A 22,392-nucleotide genomic window follows, 5' to 3' on the forward strand; every position below is an offset into this window, starting at 1 on the left:
GCTCTTAAATAATTCAATAATTCCTATTAGGAATTTCTTGTATTTACACAAATATTATTTAATAAAGTTGTATAAGCATATTGAAAGTAGCCTATATTGAAAATGGAAGATCCCCTCTTGTTTTTATTTGTGGGTAGTTCATTCTGTTTGTGAAGTAAGTTTGTGCTATGCTATGAATTTAATAAAACATTATGTTTTCATTAATTGAATTATATTAACTTATTAATGTTTGTGTTTTATCAGCCTAACCTCTGAATAAAAAAGCACTTTGGCATACATTAGTTTTTTTTATTTGCTAAATGTACAGTAGGCTACTTGACAGCAAACAATAAAATAAAGTATTTTTTATTTTATTACCAATTCCGCAGGAATAAAGTGTTGCTATAGGCTATATAAAACAACACTGATAAAATTAAATAAAATACACAAAAAGGAAAAAACAAACTTTAATTAATTAAACCATTAAATACACCAAAAGATTATGCACTGACAGAAACTGTCTTTTTACTCTTGTTTGGTTGAGTAACATGAATAACTTAATGTAATAAACTATATTATATGATATGGAGATATTAATATGCTATAATACATTACAATTAGGTATTAGTAAGTAAAATCATTACATGATGTTAGTGTAATTAAGGTATAAATGTCTCTTTTATTTTCTCTTCAAAGTAATATTAGTTTAAGTATTATTTCTGATGTTTATATTTGTGCTCCGGAAGTATTCACCCACACAGACCGGAAGTGTACCCCTGGCCCAACGGAGCAGTAAGCGATGGCGGGGGACACCTCAACCGAGCTTCTTTTTCTTGACACTTTTAAACACCAGAGTGCAGAGGTAATATTTGTCATGCCTTACCACCCTCTTGTATATTTACCTCAGATCCGCCAGCATTGAACACTCATACTGGTCAGAGTCAGGAGTTTTAGAGATCGATGCTAAACTTCTAAGCTAACGATGATAGCATGGCTAACATTAGCAATATATCCTGGTTGTTGTGGTAACAATTCACAGCATGTATTGCACTCACGTTGCACACTTTCCTACATTCACAACTCATGTTGCGTTATAAGTTAAATAGATTTGTATGTACATAACCCCATAAACACACAGCTCACACAGCTTTTTTACCCCCTTGCGCAGTTTGTTTGCTAGTTAGCAGAGTGGCTAATGCTAGTGTTTAGCCTAAACATGGTCATCAGAAGTGTCTGTTGTGATCTGTGGTATTAGTGTTAACTAGTGGTGGCATTATCTCAATTTATCTCATTCTATTTTTATTTGCATTTTACATTCTATCTTGTCTTTTTGTCATTTTCTTTGTCTTTTAGCACTGTCATTCATGTTTGTTAATCTGTAAAGCCCACTGACACAAACGTGTTTTTTGACATTGGGCTACATTAATAAACTTATATGTTATTGTTTTATTTAAATGTTTGTTTTATTAATTATGGTGTTCAATGCAATTCAGTTGACCAACATCGATGTGGTGCGGTTTCCTTGCGGGGTGTTGATCACAGAGGTGCGGGTGATTCCTCCGGGCATCAAAGCACACAGCAACTTACCTGACAGCAGAGCATTCGGGTAAGAGCACTATAACACTCAGTGACATACAGTAAGTGCCAGTGTATTGGGTCCACCTAGACCAGGGGTCTGCAACCTTTTTGATCAAAAGAGCCATTTTGCCCCCTTTTCCAACCATTTTTTTTGTCTGGAGCCGCAAAACATATTTGATAGCTTGATAGCTTATAAAGTTGTATTTATTTTTACATCATAGACAAAAACTACAGTTTTTTTGCATTTATTATTTATTACATTATAAAACAGTTAACCTCTAATAAGAAACAAAGAACTCTTATAAGGAGAATTAAAAAAAAATACACAGGCCTACTTTAAAATAAATTAAACACAGCACTTGGGGAGTCCTCTGCACATTTGAAGGAAAAAAAATACAATTAAAATTCACCCACTTTGAAATAAATAAAACATAGCTGCACCCTAAAAAGAGTTAACTGATTGAATTATGACTGAAGATCGTCAGCTGTCTTCCTCTTCCGTCTTTTTCCTCGATACGTAAAGGCTGCAGCACCTTTAACAACTTCTCTCTACATATCAAACATACCGGTAAACCAGCATCGTTTGCTTGAAAGTAGAGATGTCCCGATCCGATCACGTGATCGGGGATCGGAGCCGATCACGTGATTTTCAAAAGATCGGAATCGGGAGAAAAAAATCGGGGATCGGATTTTTTTTTTTTTTTTTTTTTTTTAATAAAATATTTTTCTTATTTTATTTAATGTTACAAAACAAAAATGACCATGTTCACGTCTTAAAGTCATCCTGAGGCCTTAGTTTTGGTTTAAAATTACACAACATCATGTATGTGTTGCTTCTTTTGGGCTTGTTTTCATAGACCAGAGGCCTGTACTACGAAGCTGGATTTTCGCTTAGCCGGCTAAATTCAGGGAAATCTCGGGCTTTCCGGTCCTACGACGCTGGTTCTCTTTTTAGCAGGCTAGATTTCCATGGTAACTTATGCTGAGCGGCAAACCTGCTCCGGAGCAGGTTAGGTGGCAGGCTAAGAGATCAACTCAGTGAAAGCACTGCCTGCTGACCAATCAGAGCTCCGTGTGCGGAGTTTAAAGCGATCAATTCATATTACAAGATAGAGGAAATACAGAAAAACTGCCGTTGCAGGAAAGACGGCCGTGAAAATTAATAGAATATCCCCTCCCATCTTCAGAGCAATCTGACTATTATAATATTAGCGTTAAGAAAGCTTACTTAAATATCTGCCACGACATAAGTAACCGGATCAGAGTAACATTAAGTACAGTCCGCGGCACTGTGAGTGCATATCATATCACATCATAATGTATCATATATTTCCTTATTTGAGTCAGCTTCTTGAGCCGTATCTGGCCGTGCAACACTCACAGTGTCACATACTGTATGCAGAAGTATTATTTTAAGCAACACATTAAGTTGACGAAACACTCGAGTCAAATTCTCCTAATTAAAGTCAGATCCACTCGTGTCTTGGACGGGGCAGTGATTTCATAAACCTGTTAATGTACGCATTCAAACACTTTTTCTTTTACCAGCTGTATTCACCTTGCAGGTGCAGCTATGTGGCTTTTATCCTGGATAAAGTGTTTAAGTCATGGATGTTTAAAGTTTAACTTCTTCATATTTGACTAATATTAAAGTTCACTTTTCATTCAGGAAGTATGACGCTGCGCTGTCAGTACGCTTGTCCGTGTTTGAGATTGGTCGAATGCTCCAAATACCACCCCTTTTATGTGAACGCGCACCTAACTAGATAGGACACAGCTGGCTTGAGCGATCCACTTGATAACCGGCGTCGTAGTACAGCTTAGCGCCAGCGCGTATGTTTTGGCTTAGGCCAACCGGCTAACTCCAACATATCCAGGTTAGGTTGAACCAGCTTCGTAGTACAGGCCTCTGGTTGCTTATTTCTCTCAAATCTGGCAACAGAGTGGGCAGGGCGCAGTGTCTAATAGTAGCAGTAAGCTAACGAGAGGCTACGTTCAGCTGGTGACTCGGGACAGAGAAAATGTCAGGAGTTTGGAAGTATTATAAAATTGAAAGCGAAGGCAGTGTAACAGCCAGATGCAATGTTTGCAAGGCGGAGGTTCCGCGTGGTGGAAAGAACAGAGCTACGTTCAACACGACCAATCTAATACGCCACCTGAGAAACAAACACCAACAACAACACGACGAGTACACAGCGGCCACTCAGGTAACGGCACTGAAACAACCAACACTTTCAGAGACTTTTAAAAGGAAAGAGAAACTGCCCCAGAACAGTGAAAAGGCCAAAAAAATAACAGCCAAGATAGCTGAATTCATCGCGTTGGATGACCAGCCGTTATCTGTGGTGGAGAACGTGGGGTTTAAGGGACAACTTGAATGCTTTTCTCCTTTTTTTTCTCTTAATGCATTGCATAAAGATCGGATCGGGAAAAATCGGTATCGGCAGATTGTCAAAATCAAATGATCGGAATCGGATCGGGAGCAAAAAAAGGTGATCGGGACATCCCTACTTGAAAGCATATAACTCTGTCCTCGCAGAATTAAACCCTTTGATCCTCCGATACTTTTATTTTCTTTGATTTATCCATAGTTCACCGTCGCAGGATATGACGCATATTTTAGTTGACCTAATAAAAACCGTTTTGTTTTTTATTTATGTCACAGTATCACCTCAAAATACAAGATACGAAACATTTTCAACCATGCAACAACATTTAAATAGTCCTACAAATACTTTTATTTTATTTCCTTCTTATTTTTGTCTAAGCTCAGGGAGCCAGAGCAGAGGGCTTAAAGAGAGCCGTGGGTTGCCGACCACTGACCTAGATCAATGCGATGCAGTATAATAACCAGAGGTGGGAGTAAGTCCTACATGTGCAAGTCATGAGCAAGTCTCAAGTCTTGACCTACAAGTATCAAGCAAGTCCCAAGTCACTGTGGTGAGAGTCAAGCAAGTCAAGTCATTGCTCAGGTTAAGCAAGTCAAGTCAAGTTATACGAAATTCTGATGAATAAGCCCAGTTTCCGCATTTAAATCAGTTAAAACACAGTGGTTATGAAAATTGATTTAACCCACACTATGATCTTCATTACATACACAGTTAATCATTTGAAATCTAATTTAGACCGATGACAATCATATTAGATTCATATTAACCCTAGAACTGCAGACAATATAGATAGGACTCAGTCAAAAAGTCTGTTCAAAAAGGCAGAATTCCAGGTAAGAAAATCGTATATGGCATTTGCCATTACACATATTTAATTTAAATGTCTGTTAACACTAGAACCGCCAACAGCGTCAGCACCTACATAGATATCATTTTCAAATCATTTAATTTGTTCCTCTTCATAATTTCCTTATAAACTAAGTAGGACGATTTAAAACTCACTTAATTGGGTTAATTTTGAAATTGCTTCAGTTTATCATCATAACAGATTAAAAAGTTCAGATTCATTTTACAATAAATCAAGGAATGATGCACTTCTACAAACAAATACAACATAATTAAAACATTTAAACAAACTACTAAAAGTAGATGAACTACATGATTCAACAGTTTACAGTAACTTCTGATAACACAGGGGAAATAAACGAGGCATCTCTTTTCCTCTCTCTCTCTCCCTCTCTCTCTCTCTCCCTCTCCTGACAGCCCGTCAGTATCAGGGTTAGTAAAAATGAATCCCTTGGCGGTTCTAGTGTTCATTTACCGTTTTGTCTTCTCTTTGCAATGCTTAATCGATTTGAAACCAAGTCCAACGTAGCTTAAACTTAACGTTAGCTTTCTAGCTAACACAACACATGCCCGTACCTTTCTCTGTGGGTTTTTTTGTAGTGACGAATGAAGTTGGATGTTGTTGTGGTCGTGTCACTGATCTTTATGCTGCAGACCCTGCATACCGCTGTTCTCTTCTTATTACCGTCATCGACAACATAATCCTTGAATCCAAACTTGACTATTTGTGGAGTAACGCTAGCCGTTGCCATGTTAACTGACACTCCTGCCGTCTAGTGGGTTGCCAGGTTTGCGCGCACGGCGCTATAATCACCCAATCACGTTTAGAAAAAACTAAATGTAATATCTCAATACAAAAACAAACGCAAATATTTAATTTTAAAAAGTCAAGTCCTTTCAAGTCATCTGTCTCAAGCTTAAGGCGCCGTTTACACGAGGAGAAAACTGCTTGTATCTGCATAGTTTCGCGTGCGTATAGCCCCATTATTTACACGAGGCCGATAGAAACTGACCCCACAAACGATAACGGGTCCCAAGGTGGATAGATTTGCAAACGAAACGCTCTGAGGGGTCAACCGAGTCCGTGTAATCACCTCTATACGAATATTTCCTGAAAAAATAGCGATAGCCACACATCTCCCCGCCTCTGCTGCTCACTGCTGTAGCAACTATCAAAAATAGCTGTGTTCATTAAACGCACAAGGGGTTCTTGAATGAAATAATATTATAAAAGGCAAACCAGAATTGTTAACGCCCAATATACTCCTTAAACAAATAAACAGAGTCAGATTTCATGCATTGATCCATTATATTGACAAAGGAGGATCTCACCCGGTGTTTGTAGAGAATATCTCTCTTTCTGAGCGCGTCCTCTCCACGGAGACGTGCTTCTTGGTCGGTCGATGCAATATCCACAGATTCGGTTTCTTTCAGTTAACTTCCCCGTTGCATTTATCCATATGCTGAGGAAATTACTATATCCCGCTGAATACCAGCAATTGCCACACACACTTCCTCCTGTCAGTAGCTACTGCTAGTGCTACTGCTACTGACCATGCTACAGATGTTAGTGCAACATCTACAGCTCCTCTACCACAACCATCAGCAACAAGTGGACATGGAGAATTACATGAACTACATGTTGCTAAATACACCGCGGGGCATAAACAGAAGGGTAGCCATGGCAACATTGCTGCTCGGGCTGCTCTTCTTCGCTGCTTTTGGTGTATTTTGGCAGAAGTTACAGCGCCACTTACAGTCCAGGCATATGTACTACAGCGTTTCCAGCGGCCTCGTTTGAACAGACACGTTAAATGAAACGAATGCATGTGAACGGAAGACTTTTTTGAATACGCATACTGTGCATAAATGCAAACGTTCCCGTGTGAAGGAGGCCTCAGTCAAGTCTCAAGTCATGAATACCAAGTCCAAGTCAAGTCTTTTATCAATGTTAGTCAAGCAAGTCTCAAGTCCAAAAATATGCGACTCGAGTCCCCACCTCTGATAATAACTAACCAACAATCACATTTTATGTTTATAGTGTCCCATTTATAGTATAATTTATGGTAAAGAAGTTTTATGGAATTGCAATACATTGTAAATGTGTACTTGACAATCTGACGTCTGCTTCCATATTGTCAAAACGCCCACCCCTTTGTTGATGTATGTCCATATAGCCCTGACTGCCACATAAATGTGTGTGTTTCTGTGTTTCCAGGGAGACGTCACCTCATTCTTTCCAGTTGGATTTATTCTTCAATAATGTCACCAAACCCAACAATCACGTGTTCAACAGACTGGGCAGGTCAGAATGATGTTCTCTATCTCCTTTTGATACTCTATCCCCCCAAGCCTCTCTTCTATGTCAGTATTTCCTGGTCAAACCTCCAAACTGCTTGAGATGCGAAGTCTGTCTCACCTGAAGAACCAGTCGTGGTAGCATCTGAGCCCTGTTCCCAGAGGCACGTGTATCTACACCCACCCAGATTCAGGCGTCTTTGTTCCTATGCTGGCAAACTGGTCTCTCCAGAAACTCAACCCCACCCACAGTGTCACAAAAACTAAGAGGTGAAATAGATGACTAGTTGAATGATAGAGTACAGCATATTTATCACTTTCCCACAATAACAGAGGTATGCACAGTGGCAGCAGAGCATTAAGTGTATTTAGAGGCGTGCATTGTGTAAGAGCCGTTGAAAACTAAATACGACACACCCTAGGTATTATCTCCGCTTGGAAAGTTGGGAATACATTTTTATTGAACCGGTCTGATTGCTATGTAAACGTCTTCAAAATGTCAAAAACAAAATTAAATAATCAGCAAAATGCTTTTGGATGAGAATCCTTCTTATAAGCCAATGAATGTGTTAATCCTGATCTAGATGGTCCTGATCATTGTGATATAGCTGAAGATGAGTTTTTCATTGCATATAGCAATACAAAATGACACAAAATATGACCGTATAGATGTGTTGGATGGCATATAGAAAGCTTCCTGGTCATACTTGAACCCAAAAAAACACAGGTGCATTTTTTCTCAGATCTTTTACAGATGTTGCCGTGTTCGTTATACTCGTTTAGTTCCCCTAAAATTAGATTTAAAAAAAATTGCAATATATTGCCATGCGTACAGTACATTGAATAGTTATTTCTATATGATGACACACGTCGCCAGATTCTTGCCAACACAGCTAACAACTTCCAGTGTCTCGTAGTGACGTAAAACTGTCTGGTACCTTGCAGAAAAAAAAAATATTCGACACTTAAGCCCCTGATTAGATAAAGGAACGGAGAGAAAATGAGGGGAGATACCGATGATGAGGGAGTGCTTTTAAGACATAATTACACAACAATATTTTTCTGCTGTTTGGAAACAGGTTTATCCAGGACTTAACTGATTTCTAGACTTAATTGCAGTCGCATGCTATTTTTAACACTTAAATCCCTAAGATGATGAACAAGCAAAGACAAGTTCAAGGATTGTTCAGCATTGATATAAATATTCCCATAGTATAACCCTATATGTTCCTGTTAAATTGTTAATTGTTAACTCTATTCCACTTTTTAAGTATTTGTATTTTAATGTTGAACACACTGCTCCTGTAACAAAAGCATTTCCCAAATTGGGATAGTTAAAGTATATATCTATCTATCTATCTATCTATATTCACTGATGTTTTATCTGCTCTGTTCTGCTTTCTGCCCTCAGTCTGGAATATGACGAGAACAAGTCCATTGTGTTCAGACCCAGTGGAAAGGTAAATGATTGACCTAAAACAAGATATGTATTTGTATTTCTCTGTTGAATTGTGAATAACCGAATGGGTTTGTGCACACAGGTAAACACAGACGGCTTGGTGCTGCGTGGCTGGTACACCACTCTGACTGTAGCAGTGTACGGGACAGCAGATCGCTCACATGGACCTGTTGCAGGCTCCCCCCCTCCTCCTCCACCTCCCCCCCCTCAACAGCAAAGCGGGCCCAAGCGGATCATCAAACAAGGTGTGCATTATTTAACCGAAAGTACCCAACGCTCTCGCCTCCACACCCCTGATACTAAACCAGCCAATAAACACAGTATCTCTTATTTTCCCAGATTTGCTTTTTATATTGTCAATTTATTGCTTTTTTTTTAGAGTGGGAAAAAGATGAGCAGTACAATGGCAGCCCACCCAGACCTGCACCAAGGGGACCTCGTACTCCGCCTGGTCCTCCGCCCCCAGATGATGATGATGAAGAGCAGGTCCAAGTGACGGGTGAGAACTGCACTGTGCTATCACATTATATCTGCCACTGTTCATCCTGATTTATCAACAATAACAGAGATGTTGTTGTCGTTTTTTTTATACAGCTTGTAATTTAAAAAAAAAAAAAAAAAAATGCAGACAAAACACACAATTTTGTAACTTGTAACTCCTCCAAAATAAGCGTTAGACAAACAACCTTAATAACAAAGGTTTGACAACAGTAAGGTACTGTAACATAGTACAGGTGTGATAAGATGTACTTATTATTTAATAGTCAATTATAAACATACAATAGATTTTTGGCTATAAGTTTACATTTCCCGAGCAAGTCTCTGCAAGCTGATTATCATAATGTACTGAAGTTAATAAAAACTAATTGCTTCCTGCCAGGTTTTAAAAGATAACTTAAAAAAGTGTTGTGCTTTGGACAAAGTATAAGCATTGTGTTACTACCTGCAAAAATACCTTTATGATCCTTAACTGGTTTTTCAGGCATAGGCCCCTTCTAAAGTTGATAAATGTACAGCCTGCACGTTACATGTGCCCTGTGGGTATGTTAGCTGAGCCCTGTGGGTATGTTAGCTGAACCCTGTGTCCTCTTCTGACATTTACAGTGGGCGCAGTCAAAGTGGAGCCAATAGAGGGCAGAGAAGACTACCTGGAGGCCGTGTCACCTGAGAGATCGCTGCCTGCTGACGAAGCATACTCAGATGCTGAACAAGAGGAAGAGGGCGATGAGGAGGAGCCAGAGGAGGAAGAAGACGCACGGACTGAGGGGAGTGTCCCGGAAGAGGAGGAGGAAGAAGAAGAGGAAGATGAGGGTGAGGACGAGGAGATGGAGGAAGGTAGGGGAGTTGTTTTGTGAGAGTAGGATAGTCTGCAATCCCAAATGGATGCCCGGCCCTGCAAACTCCCCGGGGGACGGGTCCATTTGGGATGAGTGAGAGTTAGAGAGTGTGTTTTCTCTGGCATGCTGCCTCCATCTACATCTGTCTGGTGCTCCAAACACTACTCTGCAGGCTTATGACGGATATCATAAGCTGTCATGTGGAGGTCTACCTCTCACATCCTCACAGCCATGGCTGGTGCGTGTGCTGTGTCTCATCCTGCATGTCAAACTAACCCAGCACGTATGGAGTGATGAAGGTTTGTGTGTGAATTAGCAAGGGAATATGTAGTAGTCGCTTGCCTCCTCATTTCATTCATTTTTTACACATATTTTATGATGAATCTTTTTTAATATATATTAACTTTTGTCAAATTTCCCCTCTCTTCTGTCTCTCAGGTGATGACGGCTACGAGCAGATTTCCAGCGATGAGGATGATTTGGATAATGGCAGTTTCAAGCTGCCCACGTTTGACATGGACTACACTCCTGAGGACCTGGCGTCTGTCCCACCTGTCCAGTTTGACCCATATGAGCGAGAACTTAGACCCCTGCTCTACTTCACCCCTCCATACAAGACTCGCTTTGATACCCAGTTTGAGAAAGCCATTGTGGAAGAGCCCATGGACTCTGCTGGTACAGAAGGACCAACAGGGGATAATGAGGCAGACGCTGTTGCCCAGCTCAAAGAGCTGCTGACCAGTTTTGGAGAGGACAGGGATGCCCGCTGGGTCCCTGCTCTAGAAGAGGCCCCTGCCCTACTGGCCAAAGGCCTCGCTCATTTCATCAAACAAGGAGAGGGCGAGCTGGAGGAACCTGTTGGAGTTTTAGCACAATGGGCGCTCCAAGCTCTGAATATGGAGATTGCTCTGAAACAACCCATTGCTCTTAATCTCAGACAATTGAAAGCTGGTGCCAAGCTACTATCACAGCTTGCAGAGTGCCCACAGGGCCTCTCGGTGCTGCTGCGTGAAGGGGCTCTCGGTGTGCTGCTGGAGCTCATCCAAGCGGACCATGTCTCCTCTACACTGAAGCTGAGCATCCTGAGAGCTCTGGGGGCTCTGACCAGTATTCCCGCTGGAGCAGAGGCTTTCCTACATGCAGGAGAGTCGGAGAAGAGTGGCTATCAGGTAAGCATCACTAAGTGTACAAACATGAAAATAGTATATTGTCGAACATTTTTTATTAAATGCATAAGAAACAAGAATTAGATGAAATTACTTGATCTTCCTGATGTGCTTAAATAGATGAATAAAAATCCCAAATAGAACCAAGCCTTACATTTGATCCAAGTGTGAACTGGCCTTTAAATACAGCATGTAATGAACCATAGGCGGTGAATATGAGTCTCCCCTGGGCAGGTGGTAGCTTATTAGGCTGCCTGTGTGTGAATGTTTGTGTGAATGGCTGAATCGTACATGTCAAAGTTCTTTGAGATGCAGCCCATTACCATTTACCTTGAGTTACTCTCAGACTCAGTCAGGCCAGGCAGTGAGTGTTTCATTGAACCACTCACTGCCTTGGCTGTGCTGTAAGTAAATCATGTTACATTTTTGCCTCACTCATATCTCACACTTTGCTGTATGTCCTTTTCACAGCGTTTAGTCCACATGTTCCTGCGTGAAGAAACCGTGAGAGTCATTACTGCTGGCAACGCGATATTACAGAAGAGCCACATGTATGAGGTGCTGGTCGACCTGCAGCGGGCAGCAGCGACATTGAGTGAACCACAGCAGGTAGACTCACACACACGTATTCTCACACACACATGTTACTAACTTAGTACATGTTTTATGATAATCATGGCTAACTATCATAGGAGGAGATGGAGGACTCTGAGATCCCCATGGAGGAGGAGCCGTCCCTGAACTCCTCCCCTGTGAGCGAGGCTGAGCTGGATCGGCTGGCAGGGGTTTTGGAAGAGTTGCATCACCTGCTAGAGACGGCCCCTTACTGCATGGTGCAGCCGCCTGTCAAAGCCTTCCCCACCAGTGCTAGAATAACAGGGCCACAGGAGAGGGACGATCCATACCCGACACTGTACAGGTAAACATACAAACACATATGACCTCAAACCTCGCACAGTGCAGACACTTCAATCCAATTTCATCACATATATTGTAACATTCTTTTATAGTTCCATACACACCTACTGTCTAGAAGGCATACATATAATCCACTTTTTTGCCACAAATAAGAATTGTAAACAGAGCTAATTATCATAGACCAACAAACATGTGAATTATAAACGTATATGTTTGTGTAGAGATTTGGTGGAACAAATAGAACAGCACTTCTAGTCTAAAAAGTACAAAGATAAGAAGCTTCCAGACTGCATTCAGAAGTTGTTCCAAATTAAAGAGAGATAGTATGAAAGAGGAACAAAGATTAACAAATGTGTTTAAAAGAAAGACAAGTTACGTTTACAATACACTAAAAACAAAAATATACAAATATTATGAACGCTGTATGTATTTATTTCAATTAGCCAAAACCCAGTGTTTCCCACAGAATTTGATTCTATTTGTGGGGGCACCGCACCGCACCGCACCCCCCCCCCCCCGGCAAGAAAAGCCAAATGCCCCTTAACCTATTCGGGTGGTCCACGCATCCACCCCCCCCTCAAATAAGATAATACATGCGAGTTCATGGCTACTGTAGACAACGTTCTTGTTGCTCTGTGTTGCGTTGTTAATGACTGAGACACACCGGAGTGGAGGATCTGTGGGGTTTATTCTCCCAAAAATATAATTTACAATTTAGGCATTTAGCAGACGCCTTATTCCAAAGCGACTTACAATGACCAATTACAGGGACATTCTCCCTGGAGTAACCAAGGGCTAAGTGCCTTACTCAAGGGCACACTAGTAGTGGTGTTCCAGGCAGGATTTGAACTCGCAACCTTCCGATCATCAGCCCACCTCACTATCCATTAGACCACCAAAAAAATAAATAATAATAATATTTTTTTTTTTTATGAGATCCATTTGTGGCGGACGATATTTAATTGTGGCGCCTCGCCACAAATAAATCAATGTATGGGAAACACTGAAACCCATATACACACTAGAGGTCATACGTTTTGGAAACAATATAAAACACATGCATTTTATTTAGTTTCTTGAAATTTCACTCAATACATTTAATGCGTATTGTACAAAAAAATAAACGTAAAAATATTAGGTTTAATAAACGATTATGGTCTGTGTCGGGGAATAATTCTGTATACTTGTTTACCTTTCGCCCTCTGACGCAGATGCCCAGCCTTGGGCAGCATGCTATCTCCCATAAGGAGGGGCTGCCCTAGCATATTGTTGATGTTACCAGTTTATGACCAGGCAACTCTCGGTCAGAGATAGTTATTGTTATGGGACACCTGGAACACATCCTTCTCGGGGTGTAGATGACCCCGAGTCATAAGCGACAACAAATGTGATTCAGTGTCCTCAGCTGTTTAGTCTATCTATTGAAGAATGTTGATTATTACACTCTGAACTAGTTCAAACCTGGAACTACAGGAGAGTTCTTCAGAATTGGTTTGGCATCTCAACCGTGTGGTCAGACCGTGGCCCGTGACATCTCTTGTGAATTCTCCGGCCGAAGCTCCAAATAAACCGTCAGTGTTTGCCATCAAAGCTCCAGCTCAGCTCCTCGTGTCTCTCTGAGTCCTGACTCCAATTGCTTCAGAAGTTTCCCCCACAGTCTGCATAAACTTGCATTGTTTTGTCACAGATTCAAACATAAGACTGAAAACGTCTGAAAATAAACTAAAAGTTGAATGGAGCTGGGACTCCTTGATTGGGTTTGTATTAATGCACCTTCTCATCCCTCAGGTATATGTATGCGTGCCACTTCCTGGAGAGCACGGCGGCGGTGTTGTCAGCGGCTGCAGCGGCCGGTCACCTCGGGGTCACCCAGGCTGTCCGGGAGATCCTCCGCTTCCTGTCGCTCACACAGTCAGGACTGCTCTTCCTCCTCGCTCAGCCCACTCCCACCAACCTGCTGCTGCGTCTCCTGGCGTCAATGGTAGAAACCGAGAGCGAGGACACCACCTTTACAGGGGGAGAGGGAGGGGTCACGGGGCCAGGGTTCGGGGAGGAGGGCTTTGGCGTGTGGCTGATGCAGGCTCTGCACGCTCTGCAGAGTGTGTCCGAGCTCATGAGCCATGTGGCTGCAGGAGGAGAGGGGGGGGTTGGGCTAGAGGAAGGGGACAACCCGGAGGTCCTGGGCATGCTTCATGCCCTCTACCTGATGACCTTCACTCAGACCGGCCGCAGTGCAGTGGCCCACGTCTTCAGCCTGGAGAACAACCTGTCGTGTCTGGTCACCCTGCTCCAGCACCACAGCAAGGACGGACAGGGGTACAGCTGTCTCCTACTCATGTCCTTTTCTTTATGCTGTGGTTTTATTTAAATGTATGATTTCTGAGTATGTTTTGACTTATTTTTTAATCTTTTCTTGTAGTGAGGCCAAAGCTCGCAAAGCAGTGACCTATAACTACGCCTGTATGCTGGTGCTCCTCGTGGTGCAGACCTCCAACGACCTGAGGACGATGGAACAATATGCCGCTCCACTGGTTGCTATAGCCAAGGCTGACGACACCAATGCCAAGTTACAGGGTACATTTATTATTTAATATGATGAAAATAAATGCATTATTGGTTCTTCTAACGTCTTGAAATCTGGTGCCAAAGTACGTTACATTAAACTTTAAATTGTTAAGATCACTTGAACTATGAAGTCAAGATTTTTTTTTAATAGGAATTCGCTATGATTGTTTTTATTAAATGTGTGCATTTATTCACACAGCATATGTGTGCATTTCTTTAATATTCAACTTGTCATGACCTCACAGATGGCATATTTAAATGTAACTTTAATGTAATGTTCTAACCATATATTATATTTATTCTTTGGGAACATGGGACTACTAATGAAATACAAGGACATTTGATCAATTTTTAAATATCGAGTTGAGTAAGATATTTTCTTACTCAAGCCAAGAAAACTTGTTCATCACGGCAAATTCAAAATGTCAGTTCCTGGAACAAATCGGTTAAACGATCATACCATAAGTGTCCATTTTTTAAATCTAAATCTTCACTTTTTTAATTGTTTATGTTTTGTTCTTCCTTTGTACTTCAGAGCTTGGCAAATGGCTGGAGCCTCTGGATAAAATACGCTTTGAGATCGGCAGCATTCCCGTCCTCATAGATTACATCAAACAGGTACAGCTCTCTCCTATATATGACGTACTGCTGAAGTAAGGCAGCATTTCCCCTGCACCACCAACAGACAGTCTTAATCATTTCTGAGTCTTTTTAAGTCAGCGAGTGATAAATCTCTTCAGTTGGCAGAGTTTTGGCTGCTGCCAATGACTTTATTATGAGATATAACTCGGGTACTTATGTATTCACTCTTTCAGTGAAGTAATCAGTCTCTTATTCTTACATAAACTGCAAGGAGTCTTAGATTACAGTTTCATCATTTTTATTTAATGCAGAGTTATAGAGCTTATTTCATCAGGGAAAAACCGTACATTGTTCTCACCACTTATAACCAAGCTGCTGAAAGAGTGGCTGATTCTAAGATCTGATACCAACGCAAGCTATACAAACCACTTAAGCTGTTAACAAAGCAACAACTCACACACTGAACTATACATCGTGTTTATATAGTATCCCCTTGACATGCAGAGCTTCCCCAACAAGCCTGAACGGCTCAAAAATGTACATGGCCATTAGCCTGGTAGAGTCAAGGTTGTATGCAAATAACGGTGCTATATGTCATTTTTTACTTGTCTCTTCTCTTGACTGCAGAATGTGGAACATGTGTTGACTGCTGAGGGAACTGGCATGGTGTCTGCTCTCAGGGTCCTGTGTCACATCGCCTGCCCCCCGCCTGCTGTGGAGGGTAAAGACAGAAAACACTGTTTAGGATTTAATGTGTATGCCTCAATAAGTATAAATTCCAATAACATAATTTCCCAATTTTTAGATGAATAAAGTATATCTATATGTATGCAAATATAAAAGTAATGTAATCAACCGAGGTAAACAAACATGATTTCAGAGCACAGAGATCTTCTCTGCTTTTGCTTTTACAAGCCTGTTCCTCTGCGATTATCCCCACCCATAGGTTAGTGTAATAGTGAGAGACCATTGGCTGTAATGTGTACTAATAGCTACTGGTGGTCAAACACTCTACAGGGTATTATTTCTAAGCTGTAACGCTGGTTACTGTGTTCATGATCGTTGATTGTATCTTCTTTCCACAGGTCAGCAGAGGGATCTGAAGTGGAATCTTGCAGGGGTCCAGCTGTTCTCCGGCGAGGGTCTGGACACGTGCGTGCGTGTCCTTCAGAAGCTGTGCAGCCTGTTGCTGCAGCCGTGGCGTGTGCACGGACACATGGGCCCCACACCGCAGCGCTGCATGATCATCAGTATCTGCATCAGCACACTGAGACTGCTGCGCACCATGCTGACAGAGCTCCTGCGTGGGGGAGCGTTCCAATTCAGGGACACTCGCGTGGCCAGTGTGTTGGTGTCGCTCCACATGATCGTCTGCTCCATCCCCGCATCCGGACGTCTAGACGGAGAGGAGACTCGAGTGCAGGCGCTCATCGTGGACGTACTGCTCACCTTCACACAGGGTGTTAATGAAGAGGTGTGTGTGTGAATGAGCAAGAGTATTAGCACTTCTGTTGAAGTAAATATTGGACTAAAAGTGTCATAAATGGTCATTAATCTAGGTCTTCATGTGTGTTTTGTGCAGGTGACTCACACAGAAGAGACTCTGGCCAGTAACACTTGGTCTCTGATGCTGAAAGAGGTTTTGGGCTCGCTGCTGAAGGCTCCTGAAGGGCTCTTCTCTGGTTTGACGTTGCTGTCTGAGCTCCTGCCTCTTCCACTGCCAATGCAGAGCACTCAGGTAGCTCAATATATCATACTGGTCCCCTATCTGACCTGAAACAAATATGCACTGATTCCCAAGGCCTTAGCATGATGAATAGGCTAAAGGGTTGCAGTCTCTGTCAAACACAATTATATAGCACCAGATGATGTTCTCAACTCTTTAAAGTCTGCACCAGACAGTTGGTTGGTTCATGGACTCACAGAGGTGTTCCACTGAATATACGTAAACACTGGATTGGATATTTAACATTAAAATATATATCTACACGCAAACATGAATAGTCTTTTGGTTCCACAGGTGATATCAGTCCAAGATGTAGCGGTAGCCTTGAACACGAGGAAGCTGTGGAGCATGCACATACGGGCGCAGTGGAAAGTGTTCTCTGAGGCTCTGAGGTGTGCGTGCGCCACCAGCTGCCCCCCCCTCCTGGCCATGCTGAGGAGGATGTGTGTTCAGCTGGCTGACCTCTCTTCACCCACGGCAACACTCATCATGAAGAGCCTGCTGGAGCTGCTGCTGGAGGAGCTGCAGCCGTAAGTGAAAACACACACTCAAGGGGCGAATTTAGGAAATAACTATGCAGCTTTACAGGCCACTAAACCTGCATAAGACAACCTGTCATTTTGAAAGGCTGAAGTGCACACCTACTGCACTCGCAATCAGATATAATCTCAGTACTCCTGTGCTCTTTATACGTTTAAATTAGGCAACATGCATACATTTGGCTCCTTTCTGTGTCATTTCATAGCAAAAACAGTTATTAAGCAGTGTTTTTCTGTGGTGTTATTGACCCAAAAGCAACTTTATGAAAGGGTTAGTTCTGCAATCGCATTAGTGCAATATCTTTTGTGAATTTGACCTTGAAACGGAACAGATAGCTGTTTTTTGTTTTTTCTGCAATTCTTGCCGCTGTAAGCTGCTGCGTCCATTCTTAGTGAATTTCATTTGTGTGAGTTTAAAATGAGAATTGTATTTTAATTGTATGCAATGTGCTCACTGCAGTGCTGAGGGGAAGATAGTGTGCTGGGGCCAAGTCCTGCGGCTGCTCTCTCTGATGGACGCCCTGGTGTCACAGAAAGCGTGTAAGAGCGCAGCGCTGCACCTGCTGTCCGGCTCTGTGTCCGGAGACGAGCAACTGGCCGATCTGTTCCCCCCCATGCTGGCTCTGCTGGTTCCTCCAGCGGACCGCTCCTTACCCAAGCAGCAATGCAGCGAACTAGTGGGGACAATATTACAGTCACTGTGTGACCAGGTAAGCAGAGTGCCGGGCTCTCACACACCTTAAACTGTTATGTTTTCAATGTTAGGAATATGGTTATATTTGAAGATGCCATGTGTAAAATGCTTGGATTTTCTTCTACACAGTCACTCATGTAAACCAACAATCTTTTAAAATGTAGAAATGAAACAAATCCCAACGTCATATTTGTCTGTTGCCTCACACCACACACAAAGAGGACAGAGGCTAGTAGTTAACTAATAATGATCAAACATACAATTAAAGTTAAAATAATCAAATTATAAATGAACACTGATTGTTGTGGTGTAAAGGCATCCCATAAATCAATATTATTTCCCATTGCATCTATAGTTACAAGACAGAGGCCTTTCGAGTGCTTGGTTATAACATAATGTGATAAAGTCTTGACAGAGAAAAGGACAAACCTAAAATTCTGAATTCCCTTCACCAGGACATTTCTCTGGTGGTGTCTCCTCCTGGTGAAAGCTGCATGTCGGAGGCTGAGCAGCTGGCCAACTCCCTTCCAGGGCGAGAGATGATCTCATCGGTGTGCAACGGCTTGTTGGAGGTTCTGGGGAACGCAGAGAGCAGCGTCCCACTCCTCCTCACCTGTATCAGGACTCTGACATTCCTCAACGAGCACGACTACGGACTCTACCACTTCAAAGTGTAAATGACAGTCCCCTCCTTGTTTCTTGCCATCACCAACACTGTCTCTGGTAGATAACTTTATTTCTCTTTATCTTTGTTTCAGAGCTCTGAAGAAACATGGCGCTGGTCTTTGCTCGCTGTTGAAGAGATTGGTGTTAGCCTTCAGCAAGGACTCGGCAGATCTGCTCTCAGCTCTGCTCGACTTCCTCAGACAGATCCTCCACACAGAAACAATGGTCAGTAACCTGAATAATGTTTTAATGGCAGTCAAAAAACAAGACAGGACATTGTACCAAGACATGTCCACCTGTAGAAATTATAAAATATATTTGGAATTCCTTAAGAATTAAAAATCAAACCGTGCTTTATGTTAGTTTTTTTTTAAGCATTTTGGAGGTGTGTACTAATAATTAACCGTGCAAGACTTAATATGTCTTGTAGAGTATAATATGTGATCGTTGTATTTTATTATTGTATCTGTCTGTGTTGTCCTGCAGTGTGTGGACGAGACACACGGGACGGGGGAGGAGTCAGCCTTCACTCCTCAGCGGCTGCTGTCGGGCTCCGAGATGAAAGCTCTGCTGCAGTGGGAGGGGGCCGAGTCCCACCCACTCCCTACTTTAGAGAAAAGGATTACGGTACGAATCAAACACAAGTGTAACGCTTTTTGCAAAGTAAGTGATGATGGCAGTTAACTAACTCTGTAACTCATGTCTGTAGAAACTATGTAAGGAGGACGATTCCCTGGAGACCATGTTGGAGACTGTGGTCGTTCTGAGGCAGACGCTGGAGACGGCCACTGACTCTCCACCTGCCGTCGACACTGAGCCCACTCTGCCAGCACCCGAGACCCTCGGGGCTCAGTTTAATCACAGGTACAAAATGACATCTTTTTTCTCTCTATCATTTTTCTCTCCCTTTTTCCAAATGCAGTCATCGGTCACAGGGAGGCACTTACCCTACCAGCCAGGGAAATGTCACTTTTAAACAAACCTGTCTTAAATGCAATACACCCTTCTTTGAAACTACACCTGCACTTATTACAGTATGGATGTGATAATAAATATGCCTGCCTGTCTCTGTCTCTTTGTTTTCCGTAGGACAGTGTTCATTCTGTCCGAAGCTCTGGATGAGCAGCTGAAGACCCTCTGGTTCTCTCCGTTCCAGACTGACGACATCGAAGCAGACCTTGATTTGGTAAGTGTGTATGCACTTTCAATACATTATGGCAAAAATGTAAATCCCACTGCAACTCACTATTGTTTGCATTATTGATTGATCTGCCAATGAATGTAAAATCTAATTAATATAAAATGTCAGTAAATATAGAGACATGTATATCCCAAAATCCAAGGTAATGCCTTTAAATGTTTTCTCTCCAAAATTCCAAGATATTGAGTTTAATATGACATAAAAGAGAGAAACACATGAAATCTCATTAATTAGATTATTTTACTAAAATTTACTATAAGGATTAATTGATTATTAAAATGTAAAGTAATTGTTTTTCTGTTGACTCATCGATTAGTCATATTGTGGCAGCTCATATACAGATTTGTTATTGTAAAATGTGCTAATCTCCATGCAGTGGTTTTTCAAGTGTTTTTGTAAAGTTCCTTTCTTTCCTTTCTTCACTGCCAAGTTCTTTTTAATTATGCTTTCATGCTTCCTTTTTTTTGGATCTTCACTTACACACATGAATCTTGGAAACGTAAAAATAAAAACTGAATTACACATGATGCTGATGCTGCAAGGTTATGAAGCACTGTGTTGGTCTGTCTATAATTGCCGCTGTGTCTGTGTTGCAGGTGAAGGTGGATCTGGTGGGTCTGGCTCAGGAGTGTTGTCCAGAACTGGACCTGAAGGCCGAGCTGGAGCGCTCCTTCCTGTCGGAGCCCTCCTCCCCGGGTCACTCTAAGGCTCCCAAAGGCTTCCGACTTGGCAAACACAAGCATGAGACGTTTATTACAAGGTATAGCTCCAGTGTTTTGGTCTATTTCTTTCTATATGTGTTCCGTATATTGTGCAAAAAACTCACGTCTTTATTTATTGTGTTTGTCTCTTCAGCGGTAAGTCGGACTACATCGAGCCGGCAAAGCGAGCGCACATCATGGCAGCTCCTCGCGGCCGTGGAGGTCGAGGAGGGTTCGGACAGAATCTCAACCGCCCACACGATATCTTCCGCCAGCGCAAACAGAACACCTCCCGTCCTCCCAGTATGCACGTCGATGACTTTGTGGCGGCGGAGTTTAAAGACACTGGGACTCCTCTTGGACTTTTGCCTCCTAAACGGCCCCCCAAGAGCTCCCCAAAACCCCCCACCAGAGGACTGTTCACTGGCAACAGAGGCAGGGGCACCTTCCACAGCCAGACTCGCTTCTTCACTCCACCACAGCCCAAAGGGGTTCTGCTGTCCGGTACGTACACACAGACACTCGCTGGTTATAGAAAGATTTCTTAGTTGTTGATATTATAACTCGTGCGATCACACAACACATGGTGGTTTTGTTCCAGCTTCTTAAATGAGAAGGTTTCCTTATTTTCTTTGTCCTATATCATTGTGAACTAAATATGGGACTTTTGGTAAAAGAAAAACATGACATTTGACGTCGCATTCGGCTTCGAGATGTTTGGATTGCCATTTTGGACCAATTGCCCGCTTAAACATTTATCAATTAATAGAATAATTGTCACAGAATACTATGAGTAATAATACAAATACGTAAAGTAGTCGTATCCCTATTGTGTAGGTCATATTATTTGTATTCCTTCCCGTAAAGTTCATTACATTTCTTCCTTGTTGGAGCATACTGCAGGAAAGATCTACTGATTGGCCACTAGAGGGAGCTAAATCTTCTATTTTGGTTCTGTAGGTAACTACACTCGCAGAGAAGGGGGCCGTGGTTCATCGTGGAGCGGCCAAATTCCAGGAGTCACCCACAGAGGAACCTACAGTGAACCCCGCGGGGGGCAGAGCAACTTCACACGGGGGCCCATGCCCTCCAGACAACCCCCAGCAAGTAAGAAACCTAAACCCCCAAACCAATACACACACACACACTTGATTTGCACTTTGGATCTTTAAACACTGAACTAATAATGCAGTGTTTTTGTCTCCAGGTGCGTATCGGCTGGCTCCACGGGACCGAGCCCAGCGGGGGAGGGGGGGCGCCGGGCTGTCGTGGCTGAGCGGAGGAGGAGGTGGAGGAGGAGGAGGGGGAGGAGGAGGAGGAGGGGGAGGCGGCAGTGCTGGAGGAGGCGGTGGGGGAGGCGGAGGAGGGAGGAGGAGGAAGAGGTTCTCAGGGGAGTAAATTCAGTGGAGGGGGAGGTAGCGGAGGTGGGAGGGGAAGACATGTGCGTTCCTTCACCAGGTAAATCCACCTGGGCAATGACTGCAGCCTTTCATGGCAACATATGGACCAATCAGGATATTATATATACTGTCTCCATGGAAACGTGGTGGGATGATGTTGTCACAATGACGTACCGAGTTTGTGTTGATGTTTTATGTTTTGTTATCATGAGTTGTATTTGGAGAATAAAGGTCATAGCAACTGAGCCTTGTTTTTTTTACACCAAATGAAATAATGATTTTACGGCTAACTGTTTAAAGTTAACACGCTTTTATCATTGCACTTATTAGCCTTATCGTGCTTTAAT

At 42.4% G+C, this 22,392-nt stretch overlaps 1 protein-coding gene across 4 annotated transcripts; it reads left to right on the forward strand.

Annotated features, from left to right (window-relative positions):
• Positions 1-748: 748 nt before the first annotated feature.
• On the forward strand, positions 749-22,290 carry virma (vir like m6A methyltransferase associated). 4 transcript variants are annotated; one of them, XM_034127224.1, is made up of 27 exons: positions 749-841; positions 1,473-1,585; positions 7,012-7,098; positions 8,503-8,551; positions 8,633-8,795; positions 8,930-9,049; positions 9,655-9,885; positions 10,326-11,056; positions 11,525-11,662; positions 11,746-11,972; positions 13,760-14,287; positions 14,391-14,545; positions 15,072-15,154; positions 15,746-15,839; positions 16,204-16,592; positions 16,701-16,856; positions 17,139-17,374; positions 17,844-18,093; positions 18,533-18,750; positions 18,836-18,968; positions 19,230-19,370; positions 19,453-19,607; positions 19,833-19,929; positions 20,541-20,704; positions 20,800-21,149; positions 21,606-21,752; positions 21,838-22,290. In XM_034127224.1, exons 1-27 carry the CDS (start codon positions 779-781, stop codon positions 22,041-22,043), a joined length of 5,424 nt encoding a protein of 1,807 aa, XP_033983115.1. In that variant the 5' UTR covers positions 749-778; the 3' UTR covers positions 22,044-22,290. The 4 variants fall into 4 exon arrangements, with proteins under 4 accessions (XP_033983115.1, XP_033983116.1, XP_033983117.1 ...); XM_034127225.1 differs by having other exon boundaries at positions 21,853-22,290; XM_034127226.1 differs by having other exon boundaries at positions 9,655-9,861.
• Positions 22,291-22,392: the final 102 nt, after the last annotated feature.

This window comes from Trematomus bernacchii, unplaced genomic scaffold (genome assembly GCF_902827165.1).
Source record: "Trematomus bernacchii unplaced genomic scaffold, fTreBer1.1, whole genome shotgun sequence".
Classification (NCBI taxonomy): Eukaryota; Metazoa; Chordata; class Actinopteri; order Perciformes; family Nototheniidae; genus Trematomus; species Trematomus bernacchii.

Excerpts from the sequence above, each read along its gene's own strand:
- virma (XM_034127224.1), top strand. The coding sequence starts at position 779 with ATGGCGGGGGACACCTCAACCGAGCTTCTTTTTCTTGACACTTTTAAA. Across the intron at positions 9,050-9,654 it reads AGAGCAGGTCCAAGTGACGG|TGGGCGCAGTCAAAGTGGAG; the intron begins GTGAGAACTGCA and ends TGACATTTACAG. Across the intron at positions 21,150-21,605 it reads CAAAGGGGTTCTGCTGTCCG|GTAACTACACTCGCAGAGAA; the intron begins GTACGTACACAC and ends TTGGTTCTGTAG.